The sequence below is a fragment of the Humulus lupulus genome, chromosome 1 (genome assembly GCF_963169125.1).
Source record: "Humulus lupulus chromosome 1, drHumLupu1.1, whole genome shotgun sequence".
Classification (NCBI taxonomy): domain Eukaryota; kingdom Viridiplantae; phylum Streptophyta; class Magnoliopsida; order Rosales; family Cannabaceae; genus Humulus; species Humulus lupulus.
This window is the reverse complement of record NC_084793.1, coordinates 113699284-113724993: the sequence shown is the minus strand read 5'-3', so window position 1 is coordinate 113724993 and position 25710 is coordinate 113699284. Positions and strand designations below refer to the sequence as shown.

General features: G+C 38.6%; 1 protein-coding gene across 1 annotated transcript in view; it reads left to right on the top strand.

The window, feature by feature from the left end:
* Positions 1–6284: 6284 nt before the first annotated feature.
* The window catches only part of LOC133819920 (proteasome subunit alpha type-7-like), a 31821-nt gene continuing 12395 nt past the window's right edge, over positions 6285–25710 (top strand). Inside the window, exon 1 of the mRNA XM_062253306.1 lies at positions 6285–6474. Coding sequence (XP_062109290.1) covers positions 6285–6474 — 190 coding nt within the window. The remainder of the gene's footprint in view (positions 6475–25710) is intronic.

Here is a 25710-nt window from a genome sequence, read left to right as displayed (position 1 = left end):
ATACAATTAATAAAACAAACATAAAAATTAAAATACATCAAAACAATTATTTTTTAAGCACAAACACATAAAACCTAAACATGCTTCTAGAACATGTCAAAGTTTATAAAAATAATCATGCATGCAAAACATCTAGTTCTAGGCAACCTAGGCTCTGAGGCCAATTGTAGGATCTCGAAATTAAAATCTAGATGCATGCTCCCTATTATTTTTTCAAAAATATAATAGAGACATAGAATAGCATGACATACATATGAACATCAAATTTGTAATTTATAAACAAACACAAAGATGTAGAAGCTTACAAATAAGTAGCAAAACAATGACTCATTCCTTTAGATACTCTAGCCTTTGATTCATGGAGGTAGCAAGGTATTGTCAAGAATCTAAACTGCTTAGATTGTTGAAAAGTCTTCCAAGCCTATCTCTAAATCAATTCTAACAAAGAGTGGGCATGTTCTCAGCACAAAGATAGAATTAGAGAGGGAAGAACAAGAGAATGAACGACCAAGAAAGGATTAGATTGTTTATGTTTTCACTTACCCAATGAATCAACTAAGACTCACTCACTTATGAAAACAGTAGATATCACATTCCTTATATAGGCAACTTAATGGGTTTTATTTAAATTTAAATTAACTAAAATAATAATAAATAAAAAATCAGAGCCTTGGGTTCCAACAAATGGACTTGCGCCCAATCTCTTTGTTTTGAATTCAAATCACAATTGGGCCTAAATTCAAATTCTTTAAATTTATTAATATTTCAATTAATTATTTAAATACTTATTGAGATTAACTAATTATCATTTGAAACTTGATTTAATATTATTTATTTATATTGACACCAATTAATCAATATTAATAAATTTGCCCAAAGATTCTCCTTTATTCCGAAATTATTATTACATGTAAATATCAATGATATTTCTAATTGATAATTAAGTCAATTGTTTGAGACGATCAAACTTGATTTGATAAGAGACGACACATGGACTATGGATCTATGAATACATGCTACAATACATTCTCGTGAGTTTATTTATTGAATAAATTATCTCACAATTTATTAATTCCTCATGACTCTACTATAGATTCAGAATTGGACTCTTGAGTTCACAGAATATATTTTACCAAACCACAAATACGTTATCGATTGTTATGACTGTTATAGTCAGTCAATCCTCTATCGATGACTTCCTAACGTGTAGGTGAAAATTACCGTTTTACCCCTCATTTGTATTTTATTCTTAACTCCCACTAATTCCCTTGTAAAGAATAAATCCGTGAACTTAATCGCAACTACATAAGAGCTCAATCATTTACCCTTTTGGACTAAGCTATTAAGGAATTCATATTTTCACATCTCATACAAAAGCTATTGATTTCATATTTAAGAATAATACTCCCACACAATTACACTACTAAATCTCTAAGATGTAAGTATGGGCTAGACCATAGGGTAAACTGGTAATGAACAAGTCAAAAGATTTAAATAATATAATTAGCATAATATTCTCACATAGAATTAAGATTAACTTGACAAATGGTCAACGTTGTGACATTGATTAGATTCGATAACAACAATACTTATTTATCTATCAATAATCAATATTGGCCCTAGTCCATTGTACCCATATACATCTTGTAGCGCAACAATTTTTATTTTATTTTATTAATTTTGTGTTTTGTTTTATTTAATTGTTAAGTGTTGTGAATTTTTATTTTATTTGTTAGAATTGTTTGGTAGTAATTTTGTGTAATTACTTGTTAATTGTTAATTATTTTATTTATTTAATGATTTATTTTTGTGAATATATGAGTTTTGGTTGAATGCACCAAGGTGCATGGTAGGTAGTGATGCACCCTAGTAATTAAGTGTGTGCATGTGCATGGTTGCATGTTGCACTTGAAAATAATTTTCTACACATTTTATTGTTTCCTTGTATTAGACTTATTTTATTTAATTAGAAAAAAAATAAAAATAAAGGAAAAGGAAATAGAAGGTGGCGTGTGGACTATAGTGGGAATGAGGTATTTTCCTTTCCAATTTGGTTTGGTCTTAGCACAATATGATTGGATGATAATAGTTAAAATAGGAAAAGAGTTGTCATCTTTTATGCACTCTTTATTTTCCTACCATCAAGAGAAAAATCAAGTAAGAATAAAAACAAATGAAAATATGGACAAATAGGCAACTTACCCTTTTTCTATTTGGACTAGTAATTGCCTTAGGTTAGATAAGAGGGGAATAAAGAAAATAGAGGAGCCATTTATTCTTGGGCTGCCGAATTCAAGAGAAGGAGAGAGAGAGAGGAGAGGCATGATTTCTAGAGAGAGACAGAAGAGAAAGAAGGAGAAGAGAAGAGGAAGAAAGGTAGGGTTTAAAAAACCCCTAGGTATGTGCTTATGTTTTGGTGTTTTTAAATCCTTAGTCATGAATCTTCTTCCTCTTGAAATCTAAGAAATAATTTGTGGTTTTTCTTTCTTGTTCTTGTGATGTTCGAAATCCCTAGGGGAAGTGATCAGGGGTGGTGGCCGAATTGAATTTTTGAACTCTATCAAAGGAGGTAGTTGATCACTAGCTTTGTTTTGGTTTTGTGTTTATATCTAATGGATTGTTGATGTTTTGGTTCCTATTTGAATTTTTCTATTAGTTGATTTACGTGGTCATTGAGATACTAGAATATGATGTATGATGATTTTGGTATTTTATGTTCATGTTCATGGGGGTTTCGACCAAGCATATTGTAGGGAATTCTTATCTTTTTTTTTATGTTGCTATGTTGGATTCATATTCTAGGATTCTTGTTTTCTCTTGAGCTTTGAAATTACCTTTGGATTTGAGAGATGATTATGATATTTTTGAAAGCATGATTAGTTTAAATGAGGAATCTTGTTGTATGTTCTTGTGTACATCTAATGATTTATTTTCTTAAAAAGGGCACATAAATTTGGTTATATATTTTGAAAATAGTACTGTGGATGTTTCGGCCTTGTGAGTATGTTTTAAGATGGTTGAGTTTAGATTCACTTGTGATTTTAAACAAAATAATTGGTGGCTGAAAGTTTAGTTTAATAAATTAAAAATAATTATTTTGGTTATCACATACGAGTTTACATTACATAAATTAAGCCTTAAATAATACAAGAAAAAAAAATATTTTTTCTCACCCTTAAAATTATAATTTATATTTTTCCCACATCACATCATGTAATTTTATTAATTTAAATAAAGTGTTATTTTCTATTGGAAACATGATATTTATAAGTATTTTTAGATAATTTCAAGCTTTCGTTATTTTTTAAGCAATTTAAAAATAATAAATAGAATTTTTTTTATGGCAAAATAATGTATTTTTATGAAATAAAAATAATGTCTTAAGAGATTTAATCAACTTAGGAATTTAAGGAAAATAAATAACGGTGAGGAAATTATGTTACTAAATCTTTATTTTGAAAAGGTTAGAAATATGCGTGTAGAAATTATCATTTTTAATGTCACTTTTTAACAATGCTCCTACATATGCATGTCGCATGCAAATGCACTTTTACGTTAAAAAATATGTCTATTATTCAACCGTATAATTTTTACTTAAAAACCATGCATAGATAATAGGTAGAATTGACATTATTCTTTTGTGATTCTATGTGAAAAAAGTGCATGCTTGGAAATTATGTGTAAATTGCACCATGTGTGCATGGCCCATGCACAGATGTGATATGTAAGTTGGGCACAAGAAAATCTTATGTGGTGCTAAAGAATGCTATTTGATTATGGTTATACGCTCGTCGTGAAGTTTGTTCAATTTTTGGTTTGCTTGGACCTGAGGTAAGGAAGTTAGATAGAATTCTATTTATTTATGCTATGAAAGGTAAGATGGGTTTGTTTGAGGTTAAAGGTTATGTATGATGATATACCATGTGATATGAAGTATGAAATGCTATTTTGAGATGATATGATGAATTTGATGAATCATGTATTTCCTTTGTGTTGATATGACTGGAATGCATGTATTTTGTATGCTGTATGAAAAGAAAATGGTTGTTAGCGTGTTGAATGCGACACGACAAAGTGGTTGTCAAGGATATAAAGACATAACTCATAGGGCGGATGCGCCGAGGTTATTCAAGGACCAGAGCCTTCTGTTTACCTCAAGATGTGACATGGACAAGAGAGGGGGACATGTTCACAAAGATATGATGATGATGTTTGAATATATTAATAATATATGATGCAAAATAATGATGGATGACGTATGATGATAACGTTTATGTACGATGTATGATGATGATGTTAAGTACGATGTATGACGATGTATGTATATGATGTTGTAGGAGTCTAACGATATGATTATGTTTTGTTGTGTTTTTCTTTTTTTGTTGTTTATAATTCCTTGCTGGGCTTTTAGCTCACCCCCTTACTTTCCCTTTCAGGTAATAAATAGGTTTTCTCATTGGCACGCGTGGTGATGTAGGGAGTTCCAACGTCAGAGTGTGTATGGCGTGGGGGTATCCTATGGGCGAGTAAACAATGAGCTTAAACGCCAATTTTAAAGAATGATGTTATGTTTTATTTTGGCTTCAGACCTTATCAATGTGACTTGAACTATATATATTTTTAAAAAACATTGCATGAGAACTTTTATTTTATTTTAAACTATTGAGCCCAACTTGCATGTTTTAACAAGGCTCCACTGGAATTTTCATATAATAAGAGGTTTTCTTCTACAAGTTTATGAGCATGAAGATGTTTTACAAAGTATTAGTCTACGGAGTTTTACAAATGGTATCAGAGACGATCGTCCATGTTTCCAAGGACCCTCCCCATACACTAAAGACGAGAAAATCTCACATCACTGCGTCGTAAGTATTTGTTCTATTTGTTATTGTTTATTTTTTAGTTTTATAGTTTTTTTTATTGCAATATAGTAAGATGCCTCCCATTATAAAAATCAATAAGAAATAACTACTTAAGGAAATTCGCGCGATACCCAAGGTCCAGCTTGAGGAGGAGCCCTACGATTGGAGGATTGTGGTGTTGAAAACTACGGCGGTGGTCTGCGATCATATATGAAGGAATCATAAACAAAAGCAGAGCATTGCTATGGCTTATAAAGAAATACTGGGTGTTAAGGGAAGCATTGTCGGTGTATCTCGAAGCCCTTCATCAGTTAGCTATGTCATGGCACAACGTCATTCAGGATGACCTGGACTTTAGCACCTTCGAGTACGTGATCTACTATCTTATGGGCAACTACGATTTTAGTCGTGAGGAGTCGGTTATGGTAAAGATGGACAACAGAGAGATGGAGGAGAGTTATGAGATGGTGCATGATTTGGAAGGAGCTATGGCATGTCAAGAGGTAGTTCATGCCATACCATGAGTGAGCACTAGAATGATAGCATTGGCGAGCGCCCTCGAATACTTCTACATCTCAGAGGCGTCTTCGACTATAGTTCTGGGGATGAGTCCACAGTGGAGGACTAGAGTCCGTCACATAGATCGTACAGTGAAATGTTAATGAATAAGATGGGATATTTTTCTTTAAAAACCCTTAGGACTTATGGTTTTGGGTATTGAATACTTTATGAGTTGTTTGAATTTTGGAATAATTTTGAACACACTTTGAATGCTATAGTTTAATATTTTTCCTCTTCCAAACTCTAAATGGTGCGGATTTGGAATGTATGATTTTCACGAATATCTATCAAACCATTATGCGATTTGTCCTTTCTTATGATTTTCTTTTGGTGCCTTAGAATCTCATAATGTTGACAGGAGGACGAGGAGGAAAGGGAAGAGGAGGAGGCCGAGGAAAGGGTGTCTCCATAGGATCTAAGGCCACAGCAACTCTTGAAGTAGGAATGCCATTTGTCCAACCTGCAGCCCCAGTTGCACCAATTGTGGATCTGGCTGCAGAGGTAGCAAGGTTAAGGGAACAACTAAGGCTGAGAGATGAGGAACTAGCACATGATAGACAAGCGCCCCAAGTGCCTCAAGTACCAGGGGTGCAGCCTCAGCCACCAACGTCACCAACTGCACCAGTATCTCTGACTTATGGGTTCGAGCCGATTTATGAACGTTACAGAAAGCAAGCCCCACCGACCTTTGAAGGGAAAAATGATCCCATTGGGGTAGAAGATTGGTTAAGATCAATTGAGGCAATCTTTGATCATATGGAGTTAAATGATCGCTAGAGAATCTCATGTGCAACACACTTGCTTAAGTTTGATGCGCGAATATGGTGGGATGTGATTAAACAGGCTTGAGACCTGAATACCATGACTTGGGCAGATTTGGTGCAGGCTTTTAGCAAGAAGTATTACTGTGCGGCCGTGTTAGCAACCAAAGTAGATGAGTTCATGACTTTGGTTCAGGGAAATCTATCTGTCCTCATTATACAAAGAAGTTTGATAGGTTGGCAAAATTCGCTCTTGAAGTTGTACCAACTGAAGCTCTGCGAGTCCAAAGGTTCATGAGGGGACTGAAGCCTATGATTTCTAGGGACGTTATGATGACCAGTGATAAAGTGGTCAGTAATGCCGAAGCACTAGATAGGGCACTTGAGAAAGAATACTTGAAGGATTGGACATGGAAGGATAATGCTGCCAGAAGAGAGGCCCACTGAAAAAAGGGCCTCAATGAGGCTAATAAGAGGAAAGCTAATGAAGGGAAGAATAGTGGCACTAACAAGAGACCGAGACCCCTGGCCACGAATAACAATAGTCACAACACTCAGAACCACCCTAACAACCGCAACAGTCGCTACAATGATCGGAACTATGGGAATCACCAAAGCAACAGAGTAAAGCACCCCACCTATCCTAATTGCTCGAAAAGACATATGGTAGAATGCTAGGCTGACACCAACAAATGATTCAAGTGTGGTCAGGCAGGACATCTGAGAAAGGATTGTCCATAGTTGAAAACAAGACAGAACAATAACAACAATCTAGTGCAAGCACGAGTCTTTGCCTTAACCCAGAATGAAGCAGCCAACAATAATACCATAGTCACAGGTCAGCTCCCTATATCTGGTATGATGTGTAGAGTCCTTATTGATTATGGAGTGACTCACTCTTATATTTCCATGAATATGATTGATAAGTTGGGTATGCCTTATAAACTATTTGAGCATAGTTTTAGTATAATGTTACCGTCGGGAGACATGCTGTTGTCAACTAGGTGGTTACAATCAACACCTATAACAATAGAGGGTAGGGAGTGCCCAACAGACCTTATAGAACTAAATATACCAGACTATGATGTCATACTTGGCATGGATTGGTTATCCAAACATGGAGAGTCGATTGACTGTTGGAAGAAAACTGTGGAGTTCAGACAAGAAGAAGGGGAACTCTTTTCTTTTAAACGAGAATTAGTAGGTTTTCCTACACCCATAATATCGGCACTGAAAGCACGAAATATGATGCAACATGGTTGTTCGTCATTTCTGGCTAGTGTGGTGGATAAATCCAAGGAAGCAGGGTTGAAACTAGAGACTGTGCATATTGTTTGCAAGTTTCCGGAAGTGCTTCCTGAGGAATTAACAGGATTACCCCAGATAGAGAAATCGAATTTATGATCGAACATGGACCAGAAACAACACCAATCTCTAAAGCACCCTATCAAATGGCACCTGCAGAGTTGAAAGAACTCAAGTTCCAGCTACAGGAATTGTTGGATAAGGGGTTCATAAGACCTAGTCATTCGTCATGGGGAGCACCAGTCCTATTTGTGAAAAAGAAGGACGGGAGCATGAGAATGTGCATCGATTACCGAGAACTCAATAAGGTCACCATTAAGAACAAATATCCTTTGCCGAGGATAGATGACCTTTTTGATCAACCGCAAGGGGCAACAATATTCTCAAAGATTGATCTGCGATCTGGGTATCATCAGTTAAAAGTAAAGGAGGGAGACATTCTAAAGAGGACTTTTAGAACTCGCTACGGGAACTATGAGTTCTATAGAGTCCAAGAACTTTACTTAGCTAATTAGATAGTAGTAGCAATAGTAATAGTTGTAGTATTTTTTATGACTGTGGATTTTGGTTCAGGCCGGGATTTAATTAGACACTCGTAGTAACACTTGTAGATTTTCTAAGTTTAACCTATAGTTTAAGAATATTAATTTTAACCTAAGGTTTGATTAGTATGACTGATATTGATGGTGATATTTATTATATTATAAGATTTAGATAGACCCAATAAGATAGTAACACTTGTCTTATGTATGTTTAATGAAAATTAAGTATTTTTGAGGAATAAGTTTATTCAGATAAATATTTGAATATCCTAGGGTCTGTCAGCAGCTATGAAATCGTTAGAGGACTTAGTCAAGGCTATTTACTCAATTCAAATTAGACTAAAAATGTGCAATTTCGTGTTTAAATATTCAGCGCATGCCGATATATCACAGCTATAAGGGGCGATATATCGCAGTACGGGAATACGAAAAACACGTAACTTCGCACGATCACCTCGATGAGCCTCGGGCATGCTGGCCCAGGCGATATATCGCCTACTAGGGCGATATATCGACTCCTTTGGTATATTTTTGAATGTTTTTGAAAACGTTCTCATTTTAATCTTTAACCTCTTGATAAGTCCAGCATCTTTCTGACCGAGTCTTCAGCCTCTGCTGAACGATAATTCAAATATTTTTCACTTAAAAAACCATTATTTTATTCAAGTTAAATGAAGATCTTTTCATTCTTGAACTCTATAAATAGGACCTAGTACCCAGCCATATATTCATTCATCAAGCTAAGTTCAGAGGCTGCAAGCTGCTAGGTTATTTTTGAGAGTGTAAACAGTTGGGTTGGGAATTATAAGCTTACCAAACACTTGGGAAGTAAGGTTTATAGCACATTTCGGTTCGAGGTTTAGATCGGTCATAGAAGCATTTAAGGTATTCCAAACTCTAGTTCATTTTGGTATTGTTTTCCTTAAGTTCTTATAGTTTCTACTCAGCACCCTAACTTTATTCTTTATTTTTGGATAGGAAATCTAAGATCTTGAACATAAGGTTTTCGGTAAGTATATTCTTGATGGTATAGTTTGTCCATTCTTTTCATTCCTTTTTCTTCAGTATACTCACCCTTTCATTGATGGTTTTTAGGAGTGTTCCAAAGTCCCAAACCTATTCTCATATCCCGGTACTTTTGGTAAGGAAAATAGGATAGGATTTTATATGTTATGTTATGTGTTATCTTCTGATTTAAGTCTTATGTATATGTTATATGTTATATTATGTATGTTTGTAGACTTGGGCATATGACCTATATAACTAACAAGCCCCAATAAATTATGGGCATATGACTTGCTTAGCTAGCAAGCCCCACAAATGTAATGGGCATATGACTTGTTTAGTTTACGGGACCCCGAGTAATAATGGCCATTATAGTATATGTGACATATGTTATGATACGTTTTAGTATATGTTGATATGAATATTATGTATATGATTTATGTGTTAGATTTTCCTTGCTGGGCATTAGGCTCATTCCTTTTTGTGTATATGTGCAGGAAAATAGCTTTGGTGGCGAGAAAGGTTCTTGGAAGCTTGGGGATGTGTATTGAGGCGGGATGGTGTCAATGGACCGAGAGTTCGAGTCAAGGATGAAGTCTCTTTAATTATGGTTTTCTACGTATTTTTCCGCAATTGGTTGTAATAAGTTTTAATTAAGTTTTCATTATTTCAAAGTTATGTTTTGTTTCAAACAATGGGATCTCATATCCTACTTTAAATTTTATGTAGTTTAACATTTGTTTTACAAGTTTCTAATGAAGATTATGATTATTTCACTTGTAAGTTTTATTAAAAATTAGTGTCTATGTATAGTAGTCATTAATGGTCCAAAGTTTAGAGTAGTTGGGTCATTACAAGTTCCTAGTGATGTCTTTTGGACTCACTAACACTCCTACATCATTCATGGACATGATGATCAGGGTATTTAAGGACTATTTAACAAGTTTGTAGTAGTGTTCATAGACGATATGCTTATCTACTCGAACACTAAGGAGGAGCATGAGGAGCATTTGAGGTTGATCCTAAAAGGACTACGAGAACATCAATTATACACCAAGTTCTCCAAGTGTGAGTTTTGGCTAGAACAAGTAACTTTCCTAGGGCATATAGTGTCCAAGAATGGGATAGCAGTAGATCCGTCCAAGATCGAGGCCATTAGGGACTAGCCCGAGCAGAAGAATTCCTCAGAGGTTCAAAGCATTTTAGGATTGGTGGGTTATTATCAGAAGTTTGTCAAGGGTTTTTCAAAGATCACCACACCTCTGACCAATTTGACCCACAAACAACAGAAGTTTGCATGGACCAAGAAATGTGAAGAAAGCTTTTAGATCATGAAGGATAAGTTGATTTCTGTGCCTATCCTTTGTGTTCCCACAGAGGGCACGAAATTTGTGGTGTATTGTGACGCATCAAAGAAAGGCTTGGGGCGTGTTTTGATGCGGGATGGGAAGGTAGTAGCTTATGCTTCTAGACAACTCAAGGACTATGGCAATGGTATCCCACTCATGATCTTGAGTTGGCAGCAGTGGTGTTCACACTAAAGATATGGAGACATCACCTATATGGGGATAAGTGCAAAATCTACACTGACCACAAAAGTCTGAAATACTTCTTCACTCAAGATGATTAGAACCAGTGAAAGACTACGATTGTGAAATACTATACCACCCTGGCAAGGCCAATGTTGTAACTCCCTGGATAGCCAAGACCGTTACACTGTGTGTTTATAAAGTGCCAGACTTGCTAATCAAGTCATTTAATTAAAATCGTGTTGCAGAAGCTACAAAGGAACTAGGGTTAAAAGCGTTTTGGTCTCAAAAGCCACACTTTTCATTAAGAAACATCATCTGGTTACACGGGATCCCAAAAATACAAGTTTAAAGATCGTTTATAAAAGTTGTAAGACTCAGATACAATAACCAGCCATACTAAGGCAAAACAAGCAGATAGGTAGTCCCTGTCCTGGTCCACTCCTCGATCATGGTGATCGAACAGCTGGCTATGTACATTCCACCTCGGAGCTCTCCACCTCAGGCTTGGTCCAGCTTCCCCTTGCCTTTACCTGCACCACGTAGCACCCGTGAGCCAAGGCCCAGCAAGAAAACACAATATCAACAGAGCATAAGCAATTATCAGACAAGTCAATATCTCACATTGCATCTCATAGCCTCACTCAAATAACCACTCAATATAGTCAATTATTCCACATATTAAGCATATCAATTCATAACATGCACATTTTATAAACGATAACCAGGGCTAGCGCTCACAGGCTGCTCCCTCTGTTATCCCAGTGTTCATGGCTCCCAGTGGCCGAATCGCGCTCTGTGCGCTAATAGTATGTATGACACTCTTAGGCCGCATTTACATGTCCCATGGCGTGATACCAACATTGACACGATACAATTATTGGGAGCACTTAGTCCCATCACAAACATATAACCGGGTGCAGTTTTCTTACCTTTCAATTCAATAACTTTGATCCCTCGACACCTTGAGAACGATCCCCCTCGAGCCCTAGCGCTCACCTAAACACAATCATGGCCAAAGTCATCATCAACCCTCAAGTTCAAAACCTAGTCCCGGGCCAATCCCGAGCCCCCGGGAAGTCCTAGTTCCACCAAACAAGGTGGTGGAACCAAACCCCAAACCTTAGGTCAAAAACCCTTGCAAATAACCCTAAAATCCCCTTCAGAAGGCAGGGTAGCGCTACAGCGCTCTTGGGAGGGCGCTACAGCACTACAGACAGAAGCCCAATTCCCCTCAGCATTATGGTCTAGCGCTACAGCGCCCAAAGGCTAGCGCTAGTCACAGACAGCCCAGCACCAAAATTTCTCTTCTGGGATTTTCTCAAACCAACCTCAACCAAACCTCTTCCAACTCTTACCCAAACTTAAAAACAACCTCATGAACACACTCCACTCATCCCAAGCACCCCAAACACCTAAAACCCAAGCACATGCATCCACAAACTCAGATTTCACCATAGCCACTCCTAAGCTCTAAAACTCAGTAAAAACTAGCTGATCATCAAAGTTTAAAGTTTAGACCTTATACCTTTGATAGAATTTCGACTACAAGCTGCCTCTAGACTCCTTTTGCTTGCTCCTCCTTAACCTTTGCCCTGAATTTCCCAAAGTTCCACTCAATTCAACTTAAACACCACAACTCAAAAACTAGAAACAGAAATGGATGAACTCTAGAATCTTACCTCAAGTGTTAATGAAACCCTGCTAAACCTCTGCCAATTCCTTAGTCTTAGGTCAGGATCCTTGATGTTTAGTTACCCTAGCTCTCCTCTGAGCTTTACTCCAAAAAGTCCTCAAGAAACAGATGAAGAAAGCCTGAACCGACTCAGAGAAACTCTCTCTGTTTTTCCTCTTTCTTTTCCCTTAATTTTCCTTCTTTTTCAGACTTCTTTGATATTCTACAAATTCCACTAACATAAAGCCTTAGTATAATCTAACTTCTGTAAAGCAAATGACCATTTTACCCTCCCTATTAATTCTAACCCTTTTAGTCCACTTAAGGGTATCTTAGTCATTTTACCCACTTCCCGCTAATTCCTCGAGTGTCTCTAATATTTCCCACTTAATTCCCGATACCTAATTAATCACCAATGGTATTCCTCAATGTCAAAATAGACTCCAATATATCTGCCAAACTCCCATTTATACCCCTGAGCTCACCGCGAGCCGGGTATAAATCCCCGCTATGACTTTTCCGCTACTTTGCTCACTAGGATCGTCTCAAGCCACAGATCACAGATATATCCACATAATAATGTGGTCTCGACAATTATCACATATATCAAAGCAGTTATGCCCATAACGGCCAAAATTACGATTATGCCCTTCTAACCTAATCTGGGCCTATATGCATACTAACACACATAGTCATGCATCTCAAGTACTCAAGTAATCATATAACATGATTTAAATCATAATCATGCATCTAAATCATTAAAACCACACATAATTCCCATTATGCCCTCCAGGCACACTAATCAAGGCCCTTAAGCCTTATTAGCAAATTTGGGTCGTTACAACTATCCCCTCCTAATGAGAATTTCGTCCTCGAAATTTACCTGAACAACTCGGGATACTGATCCCGCATCGCTGTCTCAAGCTCCCAGATCGCCTCCTCGACCTTACTATTTCTCCACAGTACTTTAACCAAAGGAATCGTCTTATTCCGCAACACTTTATCTTTCCGATCCAAGATCTGAACCGGTTGCTCTTCATAAGCCAAATCCGCCTGTAACTCCAAATCTTCATGCCTCAACACATGAGTCACATCTGAGACATACTTCCGAAGCATGGAGACATGGAACACGTCATGAACTCCAAACAACGATGGCGGCAAAGCTAACCTGTAAGCCACCTCACCAACCCTTTCCAGGACCTCAAATGGTCCAATAAATCTAGGGCTCAGCTTGCCCTTCTTACCGAACCTCCTCACCTCTCGCAGAGGCGAAACTCGAAGAAAGACATGGTCACCAACCTGGAACTCCACGTCTCTGCGTTTAGGATCAGCGTAGCTTTTCTGTCTACTCTCTGAAGCGAGCATCCTAGCCCGGATCTAAACTGTGGCCTCACTTGTCTTCTGAACCATATCGGGCCCCAAATATCTCCTCTAACCCATCTCATCCCAATGAATGGGTGATCTACACTTCCTCCCATATAACATCTCATAGAGAGCCACTCCAATTGTTGACTGATAACTATTATTGTACGAGAACTCAATCAACGGAAGGTACTTACTCCATGAACCCTCAAAATCAATCACACAGGCTCTGAGCATATCCTCCAATACCTAGATCGTCCTCTCAGACTGTCCATCAGTCTGAGGATGAAAAGCTGTACTGAACTTCAACTGAGTCCCCAAAGCTTTCTGCAAACCACCCCAAAACATGGAAGTGAAAATAGGATCCCGGTCTGACACTATAGACTTAGGAACCCCATGGAGACGTACGATCTCCCTCACATACAACTCAGCATACTGATCCACAGTATATGTTGACCTCACTGGAAGAAAATGAGCTGATTTGGTGTATCTATCCACTATCACCCACACCGAATCATGAAGTCCCACTGTCCTGGGTAAACCTCCCACAAAGTCCATAGTAATGTCCTCCCACTTCCATTCAGGAATACCCAATGGCTGAAGCAACCCTGCTTGTCGCTGATGCTCAGCTTTCACCTGCTGACAGGTTAGGCATCTGGCAACGTACTAAACCACATCCTTCTTCATCCCGGGCCACCAATACAAAGTCTGCAGATCTTGATACATCTTCGTGGTACCCGGATGAAGTGAGTACGGCGTTGTATGAGCCTCATCTAATATCTCTCGTCTGATCCCCTCATCAGCTGGAACACAAATTCGTCCCTGATACTGAAGTAAACCAACCTCAGAAACAAAATAGTCCTTAGCTACTCCCACTAAGACATCATCTCTAATCCTCTGTAACCGAGTGTCTGCCAGCTGCCTTTCCCTGATCCGCTCTAACAGGGTTGACTGCAGAGTAATGTTGGCCAACTGGCCCACTACCAATTCTATCCCCGCTCTAACCATCTCATCAGCTAACTCCCATGAGATCTGAACAGAGCTATACAACTGACCTGGACCTCTGCGGCTCAACGCATCCGCCACCACATTGGCTTTTCCCGGATGGTAAAGAATATCACAATCATAGTCCTTTACCAGCTCCAGCCAACGCCTCTGTCTCGTATTCAGGTCCTTCTGTGTAAAGAAATACTTCAGGCTCTTATGGTCAGTGTATACCTCGCACTTCTCCCCATATAGATAATGCCGCCAAATCTTCAGTGCAAAGACCACTGCTGCCAGCTCCAGGTCATGAGTAGGATACCGCTGCTCATACTCCTTCAGCTGTCGCGATGCATAAGCTATGACCTTCTCATTCTGCATCAACACACAGCCTAAACCCAACCTCGATGCATCACAATAGACAACAAACTTTCCTTCCCCCAAAGGAAGACTCAACACTGGCGCTGTAATAAGTCGTCACTTCAACTCCTGAAAACTGTCTTCACACTTATCTGACCAGATAAACTTCAAGTTATTTCTTGTCAATTCTGTCATCGGTGCTGCTATCTTCGAGAATCCCTCTACAAACCGCCTGTAGTAACCTGCTAACCCAAGGAAACTCCGCACCTCCGAGGCATTCCTTGGCCTCGGCCAATCCCTAACCGCTTCTATCTTAGATGGATCCACCTTAATCCCATCTGCACCTACAATGTGCCCAAGGAATGTCACTTCAGGTAACCAGAACTCACACTTCTTGAACTTAGCATACAACTGATGCTCCCTCAACCTCTAAAGTACCTGTCGAATATGAAACTCGTGCTCTGTCTCTGAACTGGAATACACCAAGATGTCATCAATGAAGACTATAACAAACTGATCTAGGAAATCCTTGAACACCCTGTTCATTAAATCCATAAAGGCTGCCGGGGCATTGGTCAAACCAAAGGACATGACCAAAAACTCATAGTGCCCGTACCGCGTCCGAAAGGCTATCTTAGGTATGTCCTCATCCTTGATCCTCAGCTGGTGATAACCAGATCGAAGATCAATCTTTGAGAATACCGTCTTACCCTGCAGCTGATCGAACAAGTCATCAATCCTCGGTAGGGGATACTTATTCTTAATTGTTAACTTGTTCAATTCTCGATAGTCAATACACATCCTCAGCGTCCCGTCCTTCTTCTTAACGAACAGAACTGGAGCACCCCATGGCGAGTAGCTAGGTCTGATGAAACCCAAGTCTAAAAGCTCTTGCAGCTCTTTCAGTTCTGCCGGTGCCATCCTATATGGTGCTCTCGACACTGGCTCTGTCCCTGGTGCCAACTCAATAACAAATTCAATCTCCCTACGCGGCGGCAACCCAGGCAAATCCTCAGGAAACACATCTAAGAATTCACAAACCAATCTGGTCTCCTCCGGTCCAACTGGGGAAACTTTGGTAGTATTCACCACACTAGCCAAGAAGCCTATACATCCACCCTGTAGCAAATCTCTGGCTCTCAGTGCAGATATCCTGGGTACGCGGGGTCCATGCACCGCTCCCACGAAAACAAAGGGATCCTCGCCCTCTGGCTCAAAGGTCAACATCTTCTTCCTACAGTCAATGGTAGCTCCAAATCTAACCAGCCAATCCATACCTAGAATCATATCAAAGTCCTCCATACTCAACTCAATCAAGTCTACTGATAACTCCCTTCCATCAACTAACACTGGCAGTGCTCTAATCCACCTCCTAGATACTACCAGTTCTCCTGTAGGCAATATAGTCCCAAACCCTGAAGCACTATACCCACTAGGCCTACACAACCTATCAATCACCCTATCAGATACAAATGAATGCGTAGCACCAGAATCAATCAAAACAGTAAAGGGAGTGCCAACACTAGAAAGCTGACCTGTCACCACCGAGGGACTAGCCTCGGCCTCCGCCTGCGTCAAAGTGAACACTCGAGCTGGAGTCAAGCTGTCCACCTTTCCTGTCTCCCCCTTCTTCACCGTCGGGCAATCCTTCCTGAGGTGTCCCACCACCCCACACACATAGCAGGCCTTAGCCCGACATTCGCCCGGATGGCGTCTCCTGCACCTAGTACACTCTGGGTAAGTCCTCCACGAATCACCGCCTCCCTGATGGCCACCCTGAGTACCCCAACCTCCCCTATCAAACCTAGGAGCGATTGGAGCATCAGGAGTTTTTCTCTTCAAATCACTGGAGCCTCCGCCCCTACTAGAACCAGAGTATGGTGGCACCGCCTTGCGGCCCTCCCTTCTTGCCACACTATCCCTCCAAATCCTATTCTCCGCCTCCTCAGCGGTAAGAGCCCTCTCCACAGCCTGGGCATAAGGAGTCACTCCAAGAACTGTGGTAATTCTTACGTCTCGAGCTATCATAACATTCAACCCTCTAACAAATCTGTCCTGCCTAGCTGCATCAGTAGGCACAAGGTCTAGTGCGAACTTCGTAAGTCTGTCAAATTTCAGGGCATATTCTGTAACTGTCATGCTGCCCTGAACCAGCCCCACGAACTCATTTACTTTCACTGCTCTGATGGCAACGTTATAATACTTCTGATTGAACAAATCCTTAAACCCTTCCTAAGTCAATGTAGCAACCTCTCTAGTCTGTGATGCCACCTCCCACCAGATCCAGGCATCATCCCTCAGCATATAAGTGGCACAGTCCATCCTATCATGTCCTTCCACTCTCATAAAATCAAGAATGGTAGTGATCAAAGTCATCCACTGTTCAGCTTTCAGTGGATCTGGTCCACCCTCAAAGGTCGGGGGCTATTGCTTTCTGAACCGCTCATACAACGGTTCCATCCTGTTCCCAACATCAACTGGCTGCACCACAGGTACCAGTGCCGGTGGCACAGCAGGGGCAACACTCCCAGATGGAGCCTGCTGTAGAATCCAAATCTGCTCATCTTGGCTCTGAAGCCTAGCTTGCATATCTGCCATTAACTGCGGCCAGTTCTCAGGGACTGGCGGAGGGGTCAGGCCCTGGTCATCCTCTCTAGCCCCAGACCTGTCGGCTAGTCGTGTGGATTTCCTTGAACGCATAACTATTCAAGTCAATTTGCAATCAACGACTCGACAATTAGGCTATAATGACATGGTAATAATTCCCTCATAATCCATCACTGGAACTCTAACCATTCATAAGCAATCAAGTATAGCAATTTACCCAAATATTCATTCACATGCACAGCAATGCTAATAAGCACGCCTCAATAACATCATGCAATAGTCAAGGGCCAGGCCCTATCAGTATCTCATGCTCCCTATTCATCAGACAGATATCAGCAGTCATATCTCACTCAAATCATTTAAACGCATAACCATGTATACACAATTACCAAACCCTGAGTTGAGCTTGTCTCCCACGGCAAATGTACATATCCAGCCAGTCTTCAGGACCCTTAAACCTACGACGCTCTGATACCAAGTTGTAACACCCTGGATAGCCAAGACCATTACACTGTGTGTTTATAAAGTGCCAGACTTGCTAATCAAGTCATTTAATTAAAATCGTGTTGCAGAAGCTACAAAGGAACTAGGGTTAAAAGCGTTTTGGTCTCAAAAGCCACACTTTTCATTAAGAAACATCATCTGGTTACACGGGATCCCAAAAATACAAGTTTAAAGATCGTTTATAAAAGTTGTAAGACTCAGATACAATAACCAGCCATACTAAGGCAAAACAAGCAGTTAGGTAGTCCCTGTCCTGGTCCACTCCTCGATCGTGGTGATCGAACAGCTGGCTATGTACATTCCACCTCGGAGCTCTCCACCTCAGGCTTGGTCCAGCTTCCCCTTGCCTTTACCTGCACCACGTAGCACCTGTGAGCCATGGTCCAGCAAGAAAACACAATATCAACAGAGCATAAGCAATTATCAGACAAGTCAATATCTCACATTGCATCTCATAGCCTCACTCAAATAACCACTCAATATAGTCAAGTATTCCACATATTAAGCATATCAATTCACAACATGCACAGTTTATAAACGATAACCAGGGCTAGCGCTCACAGGCTGCTCCCACTGTTATCCCAGTGTTCATGGCTCCCAGTGGCCGAATCGCGCTCTGTGCGCTAATAGTATGTACGACACTCTTAGGCCGCTTTTACATGTCCCATGGCGTGATACCAACATTGACACGATACAATTATCGGGAGCACTTAGTCCCATCACAAACATATAACCGGGTGCAGTTTTCTTACCTTTCAATTCAATAGCTTTGATCCCTCGACACCTTGAGAACGATCCCCCTCGAGCCCTAGCGCTCACCTAAACACAATCATGTCCAAAGTCATCATCAACCCTCAAGTTCAAAACCTAGTCCCGGGCCAATCCCGAGCCCCCGGGAAGTCCTAGTTCCACCAAACCCCAAACCTTAGGTCAAAAACCCTTGCAAATAACCCTAAAATCCCCTTCAGAAGGCAGGGTAGCGCTACAACGCTCTTGGGAGGGCGCTATAGCACTACAGACAGAAGCCAAATTCCCCTCAACATTATGGCCTAGCGCTACAGCGCCCAAAGGCTAGCGCTGTAGCGCTAGTCACAGACAGCCCAGCACCAAAATTTCTCTTCTGTGATTTTCTCGAACCAACCTCAACCAAACCTCTTCCAACTCTTACCCAAACTTAAAAACAACCTCATGAACACACTCCACTCATCCCAAGAACCCCAAACACCTAAAACCCAAGCACATGCATCCACAAACTCAGATTTCACCATAGCCACTCCTAAGCTCTAAAACACAGTAAAAACCAGTTGATCATCAAAGTTTAAAGTTTAGACCTTGTACCTTTGATAGAATTTCGACTACAAGCAGCCTCTAGACTCCTTTTTCTTGCTCCTCCTTAACCTTTGCCCTGAATTTCCCAAAGTTCCACTCAATTCAACTTAAACACCACAACTCAAAAACTAGAAACAGAAATGGATGAACTCTAGAATCTTACCTCAAGTGTTAATGAAACCCTACTAAACCTCTGCCAATTCCTTAGTCTTAGGTCAGGATCCTTGATGTTTAGTTACCCCAGCTCTCCTCTTAGCTTTAGTCCAAAAAGTCCTCAAGAAACAGATGAAGAAAGCCTGAACCGACTCAGAGAAACTCTCTCTGTTTTTCCTCTTTCTTTTCCCTTCCTTTTCCTTCTTTTTCAGACTTCTTTGATATTCTACAAATTCCACTAACATAAAGCCTTATTATAATCTAACTTCTGTAAAGCAAATGACCATTATACCCTCCCTATTAATTCTAACCCCTTTAGTCAACTTAAGGGTATCTTAGTCATTTTACCCACTTCCCGCTAATTCCTCGAGTGTCTCTAATATTTCCCACTTAATTCCCGATACCTAATTAATCACCAATGGTATTCCTCAATGTCAAAATAGACTCCAATATATCTGCCAAACTCCCATTTATACCCCTGAGCTCACCGCGAGCCGGGTATAAATCCCCGCTATGACTTTTCCGCTACTTTGCTCACTAGGATCGTCTCAAGCCACAAATCACAGATATATCCACATAATAATGTGGACTCGACAATTATCACATATACCAAAGCAGTTATGCCCATAACGGCCAAAATTACGATTATGCCCTTCTAACCTAATCTGGGCCTATATGCATACTAACACACATAGTCATGCATCTCAAGTACTCAAGTAATCATATAACATGCTTTAAATCATAATCATGCATCTAAATCATTAAAACCACACATAATTCCCATTATGCCCTCCAGGCACACTAATCAAGGCCCTTAAGCCTTATTAGCGAATTTGGGTCGTTACAAATGTGGTTGCAGATGCATTGAGTATGTAGGGACATGGGAGTGTCTCAGCACTAAATACAATAGAGATTCATATTCAGAAGAAAATTATAAATGCCGACATTGAATTCGTGACAGGAGGCCTAGCGAACCTCACGTTACAATCCTCCCTACTGGAACAAATTAGAGAAGGATAGAAAGTGGATGAAGCCCTAATGAAGCAAGAGGCTTTGGTACAAGAGAATGGTAGCAGTGACTTCACGACGTCGAATAGTGGATTGTTGCGATATAAGGATAGGATTTATGTGCCTGATAATGATGAGATTAAAGAAAGTATTATGAAAAAGGCGCATACAACACCCTACTCCTTACACCCAGGGTCGACAAAGATGTACCAAGACCTTAAGGCATTATACTGGTTGCCTAGAATGAGAAGGGATATTACTGAGTTTGTTGCCAGATGCTTGACATGCCAGCATGTCAAGGCAGAACACTAAAGGCCACCAGGGTTACTTTAATCGCTTTACGTTTCGAAATGGAAATGGGAGGATATAGCAATGGATTTTTTGGTAGGATTATCCAGGACCACAAAGCAACATGATTCTGTTTGGATAATAGTGGATAGGCTCACTAAGTCTGTCCATTTTCTACCAGTTAAGACCACCTACTCGGCGGACTAGTATGAAGAATTTTACGTGAGTGAAATAGTGAGACTTCATGGGGTTCCAAAGTCGATAAATTTTTATCGAGGGTTAGTGTTCAAATCAAAATTTTGGTAGGGACTACAGAGAGCTATAGGAACAAGATTAAAGTTTAGTATCGCGTTCCATCCTTAGACCGATAGACAAGCTGAGAGAACTATACAAATTCTTGAGGACGTGTTGAGATGTAGTGCTTTGGACTTTTCAGAGTCTTGGAACCGATACCTACCCCTAATGGACTTCTCCTATAATAATAGTGATCAATCCACTATTGGGATGGCTCCCTATGAGATGCTTTATGGGCGCAAGTGTAGATCTCCTTTGCACTGGGATGAGGTTGGGGAGAAACATATTTTAGGCCCCGAGGCAGTTAGGGAAGAAAATGAGGTGATCGAGAAAATTTGCCAAAATTTGCTTAATGAAGGGTGTTATGAGTTTTGGAAAGAAAGGGAAGTTGAGCCCTAGATATATAGGTCCATTTGAGATTTTGGACAGAGTAGGGTAGGTTGTGTACCATTTAGCACTACCCCCAGCACTAGCTGAAATGCATATGTCTTTCATATCTCGATGTTGCGTAAGTACGTGTCAGATCCCTCTCATGTTTTGTGTTACGAGCAGTTACAGCTGAAGCAGGACCTGAGTTATGATGAACAACCAACGCATGTTATTGAAAAGGGAATCAAGGAACTGAGATCCAAAAGGATTCCATTAGTTGAGGTCCCATGGAAGAATAGTACGGAATGAGAAGCAACATGAGAGTTGGAGGAGGACATGAGAGAAAGATAACTTGAGTTATTTGGTAAGAAAGAATTTTAGGACGAAATTCCTTTTAAGGAGGGCATATTGTAGCACACCAATTTTATTTTATTTTATTAATTTTGTGCTTTGTTTTATTTAATTGTTAAGTGTTGTAAATTTTTATATTATTTTTTAGAATTGTTTGGTAGATATTTTGTGTATTTAATTGTTAATTGTTTTATATATTAATTAAATTATTTTTGTGAATATATGAGTTCTGGTTGAATGCACCAAGGTGCATGGTAGGTAGTGATGCACCCTAGTAATTAAGTGTGTGCATGTGCATGGTTGCATTGTGCACTTGCATAGAATTTTCTACACATTTTATTGTTTCCTTTTATTAGATTTATTTTATTTAATTATAAAAATAATAAAAATAAAGGAAAAGGAAATAGAAGGTGGCGTGTGGAAATAGTGGGAATGGGGGATTTTCCTCTCCTATTTGGTTTGGTCTTAGCACAATATGATTGGATGACTATTAGTTAAAATGGGAAAAGAGTTGTCATCTTTTATGCACTCTTTATTTTCCTACCATCAAGAGAAAAATCAAATAAGAATAAAAATAAATGAAAACATGGACAAATAGGAAACTTACCCTTTTTCTATTTGGACTAGTAATTGCCTTAGGTTAGATAAAAGGGGAATAAAGAAAATAGAGGAGCCATTTTTTCTTGGGCTACCGAATTCAAGAGAAGGAGATAGAGAGAGGAGAGGCACGAATTCAAGAGAGAGAGAGAGAGAGGAGAAAGAAGGAGAAGAGAAGAGGAAGATGGGTAGGGTTTCAAAAACCCCTGGGTATGTGCTGTTTTGGTGTTTTTAAATCCTTAGTCATGAATCTTCTTCTTCTTGAAATCTAAGAAATAATTTGTGGTTTTTCTTTCTTGTTCTTGCAATATTCGAAATCCCTAGGGGAAGTGATCAAGGGTGGTGGCTGAATTGAGTTTTTGAACTCTATCAAAGGATGTAGTTGATCACTAGTGTTGTTTTGGTTTTGTGTTTATTTGTAATGGATTGTTGATATTTTGGTTCCTATTTGAATTTTGCTATGTGTTGATTTAGGTGGTCATTGAGATACTTGAATATGATGTATGGTGATTTTGGTATTTTATGGTCATGTTCATGGGGGTTTTGACCAAGCATAATGTAGGGAATTCTTATAATTTTTTTTATGTTGCTATGTTGGATTCATGTTTTTGGGTACTTGTTTTCTCTTGAGCTTTGAAATCACATTTGGATTTGAGAGAAGATTATGATATTTTTGAAAGCACGATTGGTTTAAATGAGAAATCTTGTTTCATGTTCTTGTGTAGGCCTAATGATTTATTTTCTTAAAAGGGCACGGAAATTTTGTGATATATTTTGAAAATAGTACTATGGATGTTTCGGCCGTGTGAGTATGTTTTAAGATGGTTTGTTTAATTATTGTATGCTAATGGTAATTTTAAATGCTTAAAAGAGGTGTAGAAACATGCTATGATTTTTGTTTAAATTGTGTTGATTAAACATGTATGATTATTGTATGAGTTTTGTGAAGCATGATGTAAAAGGATGAATTTCATGACTTAATATGCTTGCTGATTTTTGTGTTTAAATGATGAGAAATTTGGTGAAATAATGATTTGCATGCATAAATATTTTTGCAAGTGCTCTGATGATTTTATGAAATTAAAAGGGTATTTAAATTTACATTAAAATGATATTTTTACTCAAATAAATACCTACAATTTTTCTATATTTTAAAAAGAAAATATGAGTTTTAATTCCAAGATGGTGATTTTTGAGGGTTTAATTTGTTGCTGGAAGTTTTGGTAAAAATTATGAAATGTCTTTTAAATGAAAGGAAGTTTGTGTGTATGTTGAAATAAATTAACACACTAAACTATATATAAATTAAAATGATATTTTAAATGTAACCGTGAATGTTCACATGCTAATAAGTTTGGTTTTCTTTATTTTAATTAAGAAAAATGTTGAGTTTAGATTCACTTATGATTTTAAATAGAACAAATGGTGGCTGAAAGTTTAGTTTAATAAATTAAAAATAATTATTTTGGTTATCACATATGAGTTTACACTACATAAATTATGCCTTAAATAATACAAGAAAAAATATATTTTTTCTCACCCTTAAAATTATAATTTATATTTTTCTCATATCAAATCTTGTAATTTTATTAATTTAAAAAAAGTGTTATTTTCTAAATGAAACATGATATTTATAAGTACTTTTAGATAATTTCAAGCTCTTGTTATTTTTTTTAAGCAATTTAAAAATAATAAATGGAATTATTTTTTTATGGCTAAATAAATTAATTTTATGAAATAAAAATAATGTCTTAAGAGATTTAATCAAATTAGGAATTTATAGGAAATAAATAATGGTGAGAAAATTATGTTACTAAATCTTTATTTTGAAAAGGTTAGAAATAAGTGTGTAGAAATTATCATTTTTAACGTCACTTTTTAACAATGCTCCCACGTATGCATGTCGCATGCAAATGCACTTTTACGTTAAAAAATATGTTTATTATAAAACCATATAATTTTTACTTGAAAACCATGCATGGATAGTAGGTAGAATTGACATTATTCTTTTGTGATTCTATGTGAAAAATGTGCATGCTTGGAAATTATGTGTAAATTGCACCATGTGTGCATGACCCATGCACACATGGGATATGTGAGTTGGGCACAAGAATATCTTTTGTGATGCTAAAGAATGCTATTTGATTACGGTTATAGGCTCGTTGTGAAGTTTGTTCTATTTTTGCTTTGCTCGGACCGGAGGTAGGGAAGTTAGATAGAATTCTATTTATTTATGCTATGAACGGTAAGATGGGTTTGTTTGATGTTAAATGTTATGTATGATGATGTACCATGTGATATGAAGTATGAAATGCTATTTTGAGATGATATGATGAATTTGATTAATCATGTATTTCCTTTGTGTTGATATGATTGGAATGCATGTATTTTGTATGTTGTATGAAAAGCAAATGGTTATTAGCGAGTTGAACGCGACATGACAAAGGGGCTACTAAGGATATAAAGACGTAACCCGAGTTACTCAGTGTTTACCCAGAAAATGGCTGCTGATGACGTGGCAAGGATTTTTCACACGTGGTCTACACGTGGTGGAAGTGTTGTTCGACTATCGACTAGAGGCACATCACTTCGTGAAGCTTAACTATTAGATACGATCAGGGTGGTCGCATAATTTGGTTTATTTACTTCTAAGGCTGTAATCGTATAATAATTGCATTGAATATTTCCTCTTGATTACCTTGATACACAGTTATTAAGGAAAGTTAAGGCCCATTGGCCCATGTAACCCTACTTGAGCCTATAAATATGCATGAAATAGCTCAAGGAAAGGACTTTTTGATCTCTAAATCTTTTTCCTAAGTATTGAGAGAGAAAGCTATAGGGTGATTATCCATCGTTTTATTGTGATTATCCCAATGTTTGTGAAACTCAAGAACCCTAGTTCTTTGATCACGGCTTTGAGATTCAATATCAATAATAGCACTAAGTGGACGTAGGTCATTACCATTCTTTGGGGCCGAACCACTATAAATCATTGGTGTTTTCTTCTTTACCATTAGATTAAACTCTTAATTTTCGTCTCATCTTCTGTCGTATATTTGAATCTGTGTCGTTGGCCAAATCGAGGGTCAACATTTTGGTGCTTTCATTGAGAGCTTGATAAAAAACTGTAAGAAAATCTAATGGCGAAAACATCCATGAAGATTGGACAGGCCACTGGTGCTGCACCATCCCAATCTCCTCCCCCAAATGTGTCTGAGAATGAACCACATTTGGAGTTTGAAGAGGAGGAGTTAGATTTCGAAA